Genomic DNA, 12,453 nt, shown 5'->3' with positions numbered 1-12,453 from the left:
CTCTATCTGCTACCCAAGATCCATAAACCTGGAAATCCTGGACGCCCCATCATCTCAGGCATTGGCACCCTGACAGCAGGATTGTCTGGCTATGTAGACTCCCTCCTCAGGCCCAATGCTACCAGCACTCCCAGCTATCTTCGAGACACCACCGACTTCCTGAGGAAACTACAATCCATCGGTGATCTTCCTGAAAACACCATCCTGGCCACTATGGATGTAGAAGCCCTCTACACCAATATTCCACACAAAGATGGACTACAAGCCGTCAGGAACAGTATCCCCGATAATGTCACGGCAAACCTGGTGGCTGAACTTTGTGACTTTGTCCTCACGCATAACTATTTCACATTTGGGGACAATGTATACCTTCAAATCAGCGGCACTGCTATGGGTACCCGCATGGCCCCACAGTATGCCAACATTTTTATGGCTGACTTAGAACAACGCTTCCTCAGCTCTCGTCCCCTAATGCCCCTACTCTACTTGCACTACATTGATGACATTTTCATCATCTGGACCCATGGAAAAGAAGACCTTGAGGAATTCCACCATGATTTCAACAATTTCCATCCCACCATCAGCCTCAGCCTGGACCAGTCCACACAAGAGATCCACTTCCTGGACACTACGATGCTCATAAGCGATGGTCACATAAACACCACCCTATACCGGAAACCTACTGACCGCTATGCCTACCTACATGCCTCCAGCTTTCATCCAGACCACACCACATGATCCATTGTCTATAGCCAAGCTCTACGATACAACCGCATTTGCTCCAACTCCTCAGACAGAGACAAACACCTACAAGATCTCTATTAAGCATTCTTACAACTACAATACCCACCTGCTGAAGTGAAGAAACAGTTTGACAGAGCCAGAAGAGTACCCAGAAGTCACCTACTACAGGACAGGCCCAACAAAGAAAATAACAGAACGCCACTAGCCATCACCTTCAGCCTCAACTAAAACCTCTCCAACACATCATCAAGGATCTACAACCTATCCTGAAGGAAGACCCATCACTCTCACAGATCTTGGGAGACAGACAGCCCCCCAACCTGAAGCAAATACTCACCAGCAACCACACACCACACAACAGAACCACTAACCCAGGAAGCTATCCTTGCAACAAAGCCCGTTGCCAACTGTGCCCATATATCTATTCAGGGGACACCATCATAGGGCCTAATCACGTCAGCCACACTATCAGAGGCTCGTTCACCTGCACATCTACCAATGTGATATATGCCATCATGTGCCAGCAATGCCCCTCTGTCATGTACATTGGTCAAACTGGACAGTCTCTACGTCAAAGAATAAATGGACACAAATCAGATGTCAAGAATTATAACATTCATAAACCAGTCGGAGAACACTTCAATCTCTCTGGTCACTCTATTTCTGACCTAAAAATGGCTATTCTTCAACAAAAAGACTTCAAAAACAGACTCCAATGAGAGACTGCTGAATTGGAATTAATTTGCAAACTGGATACAATTAACTTAGGATTGAATAGAGACTGGGAGTGGATGGGTCATTACACAAAGTAAAACTATTTCCCCATGTTTATTCCCTTCCCCCCCCCACCGTTCCTCAGACGTTCTTGTCAACTGCTGGAAATGGCCCACCTTGATTATCACTACAAAAGGTTTTTCCTGCCCCCACTCTCCTGCTCACCTTAACTGATCACTGTTGTTACAGTGTGTATGGTAACACCCATTGTTTCATGTTCTCTATGTATATAAATCTCCCCACTGTATTTTCCACCGAATGCATCCGATGAAGTGAGCTATATCTCACGAAAGCTTATGCTCAAATAAATTTGTTAGTCTCTAAGGTGACACAAGTACTCCTTTTCTTTTTGTAAATAATATAAGATCATTTAAAAAGTTCTAATTAAAGGAACTAATTAAAGGAACACATTTTGACACAGCACAAAAATGAAATTAAATCAAGGCACCATTGTCAAACTCTAACTTTCAAGGTGAAAAGCTAGAGATACATGTAAAAAAAAAAAAAACACACCCCAAAACCAAAAACCAACCAACTAAAAACATTTCTATAATACTTGGAAAAAGGTCTAACCCAGGCGTTGGCAACCTTCAGCACGTGGCCCATCAGGGTAATCCACTGGCAGGCCGTGAGGCATTTTGTTTACATTGACCGTCTGTAGGCACAGCCCCCCGCAGCTCCCTGTGGCTGCTGTTTGCTGTTCCTGGCCAACTGGAGCTGTGGGAAGTGGCAGCCAACACATCCCTGTGTCCCGCAGTTCCTATTGGCCAGGAATGGCAAACCGCAGTCACTGGGAGCTGCGGGAGCCATGCCTGCAGACGGTCAACATAACAAAATGTCTCGCAGCCCGCCAGTAGATTACTCCGATGGGCTGTGTGCTGAAAGTTGCCGACCTCTGGTCTAACCACTGTTGTCCTCTGAGATGATAAATGTAAAAAGGCCAAATTTTTCAGAAGTGATGAATAATTATAGGTACTAACTTCTGCCACCTTAAAGTGGCCAGATTTTCAGAGAGTAGGTGCTTAGCACTTTCTGAAAATTAGGCCCACTTAAAAAGTTTTGAGACTGGGGCATCCCAAACCATCAGTCACTTCTGAAAATCTTGGCTGGATCACTCTTTTTGAAACAAATCATCTTACAGTTGCAAAGTATCAGCTAAGGAGTACGGTGACCCTACCTAATAAACATGCCCATAATGTTAAGGCCTTTACATTTCCCTCCAGCATAAAATCAATGCAAGGAACAAACTGATCACAGACCTCTGCAGGAATAAAAGTGACCAGTATTTTCCTTCTAGAATGTGACCCTGTGATTTCCACCCACTTATATCAGGTATGAATTTCCACTGAGAGAAGTCACAGAGTACATAGTTAATTTTTTTGGTTAAGATTTTGACCCATACTCTGTGTGTGTATGTACACTCACGTACACACTCACCCCCCCCCAAAGTATAGACCAAAATTTTCACCAAATATCTCTCTCTCTATGTATGTCACTTAGCATAGCTTTTTCATGGCTCCTCTCATCCACCCCCTGGGCCCAACTCCTTTGCAAACATAGCCCAGTTTTGCAGGTCTTTTATGGAAGAAAGCTAACAGGGCTAAATGGTGTGTGCATATGAATTGCCCTTTCTATTCCCCTTATCCCTCTACATGGCACTATCACTAATAACAGGTTTCAGAGTAGCAGCCGTGTTAGTCTGTATCCACAAAAAGAAAAGGAGGACTTGTGGCACCGTGGAGACTAACCAATTTATTTGAGCATGAAGTGAGCTGTAGCTGGTGCCACTAGTACTCCTTTTCTTATCACTAATAAGACTTTTTGCTGCAGTTTCACTGCCTCCTGATGTGATTAGGGGAAGAAGCATAGCAGCTAACATCTTTATTCTGTCCTTTTACTTCTCCAATTAGCACTTTGAATTCAAGTGGCAAAAATTTGCTATTTTGTCGCTTAAAATGTTTTCAAGGTGTAACATGCAAAGAAACAAAAATGAAAGTTTAGGCCGTCTAGTCTACATTTAGCAGTTCGAATCTGCAGTTTATCACAAGACTAGTAGTTCAGCTGAATAATCAGAAATGGAAACCACAACACAGTCCTCTCAAGGCTGAGAGGACAAAAGTCACATGAACTATGTGTGAATCTGGTTTCCTGTGTAACATATGAAATGTCCATCTCAACAGGGCATGTCTATGAAGTATGTATTTCACTGTGCAAAATATGTGTTTTAGTTACACCATGTGAAGTACAACATATGACCCAAAGTACAGATTACTGTATGGTCCAAAATGTTCCCCATGGTTTAGCTATTCTGTCCACTTCAGGGCAGTCTTCTCATCAGACTGTTAATGAGATCAGCTGGACTCAGATAAATATGGGTGGAAGCCACAAACATTGACAAACAGCTATTAAGAGGAAAGGAACTCTTTGACTTTACTTTTTCAGATCTACTATACCCAAGGCCTTCTTGTGCCCCAGGAACACACTTCCTTTTTGATTGCTCAAAATATCTTGATGGACCCACTCCAAATTTCAGAATCTAAATAATCCTGAACTTCAAAGACGTTTGGATCTGAATCAGCAGACAGGCCAGAGCAGAGCAGCAAAAATTGAGAAAAGGCTTAGAAAACCTGACCTTTGAGGAAGTTAAAAAAAACCTGTGCATTTTTAGTCTTCAGAAATGAAGACTGAACAGGGACCTGATAACAGTCTTCAACTATGGTAAGGGCTGTTATAAAGGGGACAGTGATCAATTGTTTTTCATGTCCACTGGAAATAGGACAAGAGGTAATGGGCTTAAACTGCATCATGGAGATTTAGGTTAGATATTAGGAAAAACTTTCTAACCATAAAGTTAGATAAACTTTGGAATAGGCTTCCAAGGGAGGGTGTGGAATCCTCATCCTTGGAGGTTTTTAAGAACAGATTAGACAAACACCTGTCAGAGATGGTCTAGGTTTATTTGGTCCTACCTCAATGCAGGGGGCTGGACTTGATGTCTTCTCAAGGTCCCTTTCAGCCCTACATTTTTCTGATTCTATGATAAATCGAAACCTGGAACCAAATAGTCCAGAATTTCAGGAATGTTTTGATCTGGATCTGAATTTTGCAGCTTGTGTTCATTTCTAATCTTTACATACTTGCTGTAGGGCAGGACAAAGGAACGTTTTGATTTCTACTTGACTCCATATCCAGACATTCTTGAATCAACTAGTAGAAATTAATAAATGCTTAATTGGGATGGGTAAGATTTAACTCATTGGCCGTACTGTTTCAGCATCATCTCCAGATGAGCAATAAGGGTTCAATAACAAATGGGTTCCTACTTGTTCTCACAGTTCCAGACAGTGATTGACTGTATGTCTTCCAGGTGTTGCCGCTGACGCTCCTGACACTGAAATTATAGAGCCGCCCCGGTCGAAGGCCATACATGATGCGTCCCTTTGATCTGCTGTTGCTGTACGGGTTGAAGACTGTAAGGGGATCTCTCGGGAACCATTGCAACTCAAAGTCATCATAATCCGTCCAGTCTGGGGGACCCAGCCAGGTGATTGACAGGGAGGTGTTTGCAACATCGGCAAATGATACAGCACTAGGAGGACTGGGTGCTAGACACAAGGGGCAAAATGAAAAGAAAAAGTCTCATGACATTTGCACACAGGATGGGTGTGTGAAACAAAACAGCCATTATCTTAGACTTCTTCTTTTCTCTCCGGCTTCTGCACAGTAACATTGATAAGAAACAGGACACCGAATAAACCAGTCGGACTCTGATTTATTTCCTGCCATTAATGTAATACCATTTATGATGGTCTTACTTGTACTTTTCTATGCCTTTAATAATTCATGCAATAAAAATCTTATCTCAGAATAAATCCATCACATATCAATGAACTGCTGTAAATTCTGACAGTTGGGGGCAAAAAGCCACTGCAGTTCTTTACCTGTTCTTCCCTCAGTCTTTGCTGTATTGGTCAGGTCACCGCTGTGGGTCACTACAACCAGGGTATACTTTCTGCCAGGAACTAGGCCCAGGAAATGCCACTCTCTCAGGTCTTTCCCATGCCTTGTTTCCTTCTGTGTGCCATTTGGGTTATAAAGATTCAGTTCATAATAGTCTACATCTCCTGATGCTGGTCCCCAGGTGAACCACAGACTGCCTGTCATGTTTCTGTTGGAGCTGTTGAGATTAATAACTGGGGCTGGAACTGAAAGAGAGGGTACACAGTTACTACACACTGAACATTTTGGGGAAGAATAGTGCTACGGTAGTGCTGTGATAGTGGCCATATAAAGATCTAGATATACATAGCACAGGTGGCCAAAAAACAGGAAACAAATTTCAGGAATTTCAGTGTGTGTGTGTGTGTGTGTGTATCGGGGGGGAAGGGGGGAGGGAAGAGGAGGAGGGGGAGTAGTGGGAGATTAGAGGAGGTTTTGGGGAGTAACATAGCTCTTACAAATGCCTACAACACCCTGCCACCTGGCAGTTGGTAGACAAATGGTAAGCTGAAACTAGTGCTAATCATGAAAAGCTTTTTCATTTCACTGTTAGCCACCTTGTCTTCTCCCTTCCCCGTTTGTTTTGCCCACTTGCTGCATCTTATCATAAACCAGTGCTGTAAGCTCTTTGGGGCAGAGGACTGTCTTTTTATTTATACCTATATAGCTTCTAGCACAATAGGGCTCCTGCCCTTGATTGGGACACCTAGGTACCACTGGGCCGCAGATAATAAATTAGGACAATATTTACTTATTTATTATCTGAAAACAGTTGTCACATAATTTAGAATTTAGCTTTCTTTTAGATAATGCCTTTGATGTATAAATACAGCTTGGATACTTCTAACAGCTTTACTAGACTCTAGTACCAGCTTTTGGCTATTAGATTAGCTCACCGATGTCCTGAAGGAAGATTTCATTGGGGATGGATTATCCTGCTAGATGCTCCTACCTGTTCTTCCAAATACGGATGACTCATTTGTGAGCTCTCCACTGTGGGTAACAATCACCATTTTATACATCCTGCCTTGCCGCAAGTTCTGGAAAGAACACTGCTGAAGGTTCTGGTCTCCTGAAATTCTGTCCTGGAGGGATTTGTCTGGATTGTACAGAAAGATATTATAGGAGTCCAGTTCTCCCTGGGAGGTAGTCCAGCTGAATGACAGGCGTCCATTGGTGTTTTCTGTGACCTTCAGATTTGTGACAGCAGCTGGGACTGGAAACAGGGATAAATATAGGAGAAAATGTCAGAGATTCTAGTAACTAAGCTAAATCTCAGTTAAAATGACACTTATGATTAGAAGAAGTTTCTATTAAGCCACTGAGAACTACATTCATATAACGTAAAAGCACAAAAACAATGACGTCCAGAAACAAGATGAAAACTTTTGTAAGTTATAGATGCCATTTAGCAACACATATGTAATATGTATGATAACCAAGGGGCTCAATCCTCCAGTCTAGACTCACACAAAACTTCTCTTTAACAACAATGTGAAGTTTTGCCTGAGAAAAGGTTGGCAACACTGGCAGTATATTTGTATTCAAGTTGGGGCTAGGATCCTATATAAGCCAAGTGAATCATAGAATCATAGAATCATAGAATATAAGGGTTGGAAGGGACCCCAGAAGGTCATCTAGTCCAACCCCCTGCTCAAAGCAGGACCAATTCCCAGTTAAATCATCCCAGCCAGGGCTTTGTCAAGCCTGACCTTAAAAACCTCTAAGGAAGGAGATTCTACCACCTCCCTAGGTAATGCATTCCAGTGTTTCACCACCCTCATAGTGAAAAAGTTTTTCCTAATATCCAATCTAAACCTCCCCCACTGCAGCTTGAGACCATTACTCCTCGTTCTGTCATCTGATACCATTGAGAACAGTCTAGAGCCATCCTCTTTGGAACCCCCTTTCAGGTAGTTGAAAACAGCTATCAAATCCCCCCTCATTCTTCTCTTCTGCAGGCTAAACAATCCCAGCTCCCTCAGCCTCTAGTGAATTTAAGGATAGACAATAGAAAGAGTTAACATGGCTATATAATGGACATGCAGAGAGATTCTTAACTATAGCAACACTCCTCAACTCTCTGCTTCAATATACAATGCACTACAACAGGGATCAGCAACCTTTGGCACGTGGCCCATCAGGGAAAGCCCTGGCAGGCCGGGCCTGTTTGTTTACCTGCCGCGTCCTCGGGTTTGGCCGATGGCAACTCCTACTGGCTGCGGTTCGCCGCTTCAGGCCAATGTGGAGGCGCAGGCCAAGGGATGTGCTGGCCACCCTTCCTGCAGCCCCATTGGCCTGGAACGGCAAACCAAGGCCAGTAGGAGCTGCGATCAGCTGAACCTGCAGACACGGCAGGTAAACAAACCGGCCTGGCCCAGTTTTACCCTGATGGGCCGCGTGCCAAAGGCTACTGATCCTTTCACAACAACCTGGAAAATCCACACCCCTTTGTAAGCAATTTTCAATTTTTTACATTAAACGTATCTCAGAAAAACGATGCATTGATTCAAGGAGACTGGTTCCTACTGGAGCTTTTTGGATAACTAGATATTTGAATGAATCATTATATTCATACCATATCTTACTGCAGATACTGTAAATAATGCTGAAATGCTCTACCTGTTCGGCCTTCGGTTTCTGCTCGGCTGCTGAAGAGCCCACCGCTGACTGTCAACATTTGCACTTTATACTTCTTGCCTGGTATTAAATCTTCAAATTTGTGCTGTTTAGCAGTTGCTGGCTCTGATTTATTGCTCAGAAGGATACCTTGCTCAGTCAAAAGCAGGATGTCATATCTCTCAGCCACTCCAGGACCACTGTGCCAGGTCACTAACAAGGAATGACTGCTGTAGGCATGATCTGCAAATAAACCCTGGACAGAGGAAGGAACTGGGAACAACAATTAAAGAGATTGTGAGGTTAATTTTGTATCACTTAATATGTGTTTGTGAATTAACATAATTAACTGTGAAAAATATTTGTGAAAAATATTTATGTATGTCAGCTCATACCGATGCATGTGGTGTATGTATGTGTATGTGTGTATTTGCGCGCACACAGACAGACAGACAGAATTCCTACACAAAAACTACTTTCCGTAATTTAGGGTAAGATGTATTACAGGGATCTTGTAATTATCTCCAAACCAGGCATTATACCTCCTGGAAATTCAAAGTGAAGGTTAAACTTAAAAAAAAAAAAGAGTATGAATGTTCTTCTATGGAAATGTATCAGTAGGGCACCCAAAACAACCTTAACTGTGCACCATGTACCATGCAGTCATTACATAAATTATGGTTAAGGCACTTTAGATCTTGTAGATTAGATTAAACGGGTTTTTAAAGAGACAGATTTTTTTTGTTCTACCAATAGTGGTGAATTGAAGTCATTTCTGTTAGACTCTGCTTCATAAAAATTGCTAAACACCTCGCTTTCACAGTCTGTGTGCAACACTCCCACAGCATTCGAAAAGTTGCCTGTTATGCGTATCTCTGTTCATTGCGTCTGCCCTATATAGAATTACACACATTTATTAAAAAAAAATTAAAATAAATAATATTTGGGGAGCGTATAGAGCATGGAATGCAATGTTGGAAGGCTGGCTAACCCACTAAATGATACAGTTTTATAGCTTTATATGTCATCTGCACCTCCCCAACTTTGAATTTCCTCAGCATGGGAGAGACCCCAGCAGGCAGAGAAACCAGCTCTCGGACAAACTCCCCACAACTCCTAGTGGCTGGAGGGTGGAAGGGAGGTGTAGGGGGTGTGCTGTGCTCTGGCTACCCGCAGCTGGCAGACAGCCCCTTGGGAATGAATTAGAGAACTGTAATCAACACCCGGGAGACTCCTCCCCTCCTCTCCCCCGTTCTCTGCTCCATGGAGCATAAATTCATAAAGCAGACTCCAGCCCATGACTATTCAATGTTGTTCTAACAAAAGTTGCATACTTGTTTATATAGTCATATCTAAGAAATAATAAAAGATCGTATGAAAGCTGGGGCCAAAGTAGTGACTAGGCTGCCTACTCTCCAATATCGCATTCTCACCCTCTTGTTGTAGCAGTCATTGTCCCTGGCTGAGACACTTACAACCCTTCCCTTGGCCTCAGGTTACATTCCTTTTTCCTCCAGTGTGTAAAGTAGCTAAAGCACACCAAGGCCAAGGTTGGGTTGGGAAGCAATGGATAAGAGGAGGTGTAGTGGGGTGGTTTCCAGAGAGTCATGGTGCTTGGGACAGCAGAGAAAGGGATGATCAGGAGAGGGCTATTTAAAAAAAAAAATTGAAGGACCAGAAAGAGAGAGAATTTATTTAGCTTTTATACTACAAAGAGGATATGTGTGTGTGTAGTGTGTATAAATAGCTGAAAAACCATCACAGGTTTCAAAGGAATATAAACAAGTATTAAAACGCAAAGAAACAACAAAACTGTCAAAATAATAGACAAGACAGGCAAGTACGGGATGACAGAAAACATCTTAGCCAAGGGCTACTCCCCCCAAAAGCCCAGTCCCAAAGCAAAACACAGGCTCACACAAAAAGAGGAAGAGGATTTAAATCATGATATTGAGTTGCATCTCTTCCATTTTCTGGGAGCCCCTGATCATGCAGTGGGCTCTGCTAGCACACTGTGTGGAGTCCCACCGGCTCCTTTGGGATTCCAGGCAGGCATAAGAGGCTGCATTAGCAGATCCCATGGCAGAGTTTGGACTGGAGGGCCCATTCTCACAAATATTTACTCAAGTAAAGTTGCCCACATGAGAAGTCCCACTGACGCCAATGTGATTATTCACACCAGCGAAATTACTACCAGGTAGGTTTGCAGGATCAAGCCTTCAAACTCTTTGTGACAGAGACCCATCTCCTTACACATCTGAGTCTCCCCAGACACTTTGGGACACCATATAGACAAATAATAAAATACTGTTATAAAATAGTACTAATCTGATGGGAACGTATGGCACTTTTTGCCCTTTTTCCACTAAGAAACGTACTTGTACGTCCGAGAGCCGTTAAACTGTTGTGCAGGGTGCCGCTGTTAGACTGTACCACAACCCGGTACTGCTCCCCTGCTTCTAACTTGCTGAAGGTATGCTCATAGACAGGCTTGGAGACAGTCTGGGAATCAAGCTGATAGTTCTGATGGAATAGTGTCACTGTGTAGGAATCAACATCTCCTCCTCCAGGAGTCCAGTTCACTCTCAGGCTGTTTGTCATCCCATTGGCTGAAACGTGAATGTTTTTGACAGCACTTGGAGCTGGGGAAAAAAACCAGAAAGATGGAAACCCCAGCTCAGAAATTTTCATTCCAATCAAATATTTCAAATACTGGTATGTCTGTAGCTGCAGCAAATGCAATTCTGAAGTCTACATCAGCAATAAGTACAAAAGGAAAAGAGACTATTGTACTCATGAGGGGCCTAATTTTGCAAATACTTACATGTATGTGTAACTTTACTCCTGTGAGTAGTCCCACTACTTGTGTGAGTGAAGCTGCAGATGTGTGTAAGTATTTGCAGGATTGTGCCCTAGCAATGTACAACACCGTACCTCTCTCTTTCTCTTTATTCATAAGAAGAATGCTATATCTTTCCAGAGACAATAAAGAAAATAAAAAAATACTGTTATCGTTGCTTTGTCTAGATACCTTTATATTCTGCAGATAATATTACACAAGGATCTTTCTTCTGAGAATCTCAAAATTCTTTACAGATGATAATGTATTAAACGTCACAATTTGTTTGTAGTTATGTAATATACTTATTTTACAGATGGTAAATTGGGGAGCTGACTGAGATGTTAAGTGATTTCACCAAGGTGACAAAGCAAACCAGTGGCAGAGCTGGGCATAAAAGAAATCTGAAATCTTCACTCCCAATGCCCTCCTCTAACCAAGAAATCACACTACCATCCATCACTTATATGATAGTGGATGATTGTGACATTTGTTTATTAAGGGAAGCTCAGTTTAGCTGAAGTATTGATGTGGCTTTCAGTGACATCTTGCATTTCTCTGACAGTATTACAGCTGGGTTCATTGTAGACTAAGGAGCTCAAGTATGATTGTGACGCAGTCTGGATTTGCTGAACTCCCAGTTTTTTGCTCTCCGGAATGAAGAAGCCCGAAATCATGTTTTAAAAGCTGTTTTCTCTTACCTGTCAGTCCTTCTATGAAAGTGGCACGTTGTGTGTCTCCACTGATTGTCAAGACAAGAATTTTGTACAGGCGCCCTGGGGTTAAAGCTGTGAACCTATACTCCTCAATGGTGTTTCCAAGGAAAATGGGTGGAAAGACCTTCATATCATTGAAAAGTAACTGAATCTCATACTGATCGACATCCCCCTCAGCCTTTGACCAGGTAACTTGCAGGTCTTCAGTGCTTCTGTTACTAAGAGTCAGTTCCTTCACTGACTCCGGCACTGAAAACACAATAGAAAAGAATAGCAAATAAACTCTTCAGGTCATTGTTATTCTGACCACTGCCAAGGAACGTGACTTGACATACCTCTTGTGATGTAAACCTTAGCATGCAAAATGTTATTGAAACTAATGGAACCATCTTTTTGTTCTGTGTTTGTACAGAGTCTAGCACAATGGTCCATGACTAGGGCTTCTAGGAGCTACCACAATATAAAAAATAAAATAACAAATAAATGAATAAAAGCATGGATAACTCTCTTTCTGCACCTCCAGCCTGTCACATGAAAGAGAGAGATTCTATATCTGTTGTCATTGCTTTTAAAACATAAATAACAGATTGACATGGCAAAACTGTACAACTTTGATTTTAAATATGCTATATTTTATCTCAGAGTTTACAACCCTAAACACACGTATTTTTTTTTAATTTTCTGCATGTCTTTGACTTAGACATCTATTGTAACCTAGATGCCTCCTTTGATCTTTAGAGCGACACACGTTTGAAGAGCCAA

The 12,453-nt window shown here is 42.3% G+C and overlaps 1 protein-coding gene across 2 annotated transcripts in view; it reads right to left on the bottom strand.

Moving 5' to 3' along the window:
* Positions 1-12,453, bottom strand: part of PTPRB (protein tyrosine phosphatase receptor type B) — a 105,118-nt gene that overhangs the window by 31,550 nt on the left and 61,115 nt on the right. For both annotated transcript variants that reach the window (XM_048835789.2, XM_048835788.2), the window contains 6 exons: positions 11,677-11,940; positions 10,515-10,778; positions 8,140-8,409; positions 6,470-6,733; positions 5,460-5,723; positions 4,842-5,123 (listed from right to left, as the gene is read on the bottom strand). In XM_048835789.2, the coding sequence (XP_048691746.2) occupies positions 4,842-5,123; positions 5,460-5,723; positions 6,470-6,733; positions 8,140-8,409; positions 10,515-10,778; positions 11,677-11,940 (1,608 nt within the window). The remainder of the gene's footprint in view (positions 1-4,841; positions 5,124-5,459; positions 5,724-6,469; positions 6,734-8,139; positions 8,410-10,514; positions 10,779-11,676; positions 11,941-12,453) is intronic.

Source organism: Caretta caretta, chromosome 1, assembly GCF_965140235.1.
Source record: "Caretta caretta isolate rCarCar2 chromosome 1, rCarCar1.hap1, whole genome shotgun sequence".
Classification (NCBI taxonomy): Eukaryota; Metazoa; Chordata; order Testudines; family Cheloniidae; genus Caretta; species Caretta caretta.
The sequence above is the reverse complement of the archived record's forward strand: the minus strand, read 5'-3'. Positions and strand labels throughout refer to the sequence as shown.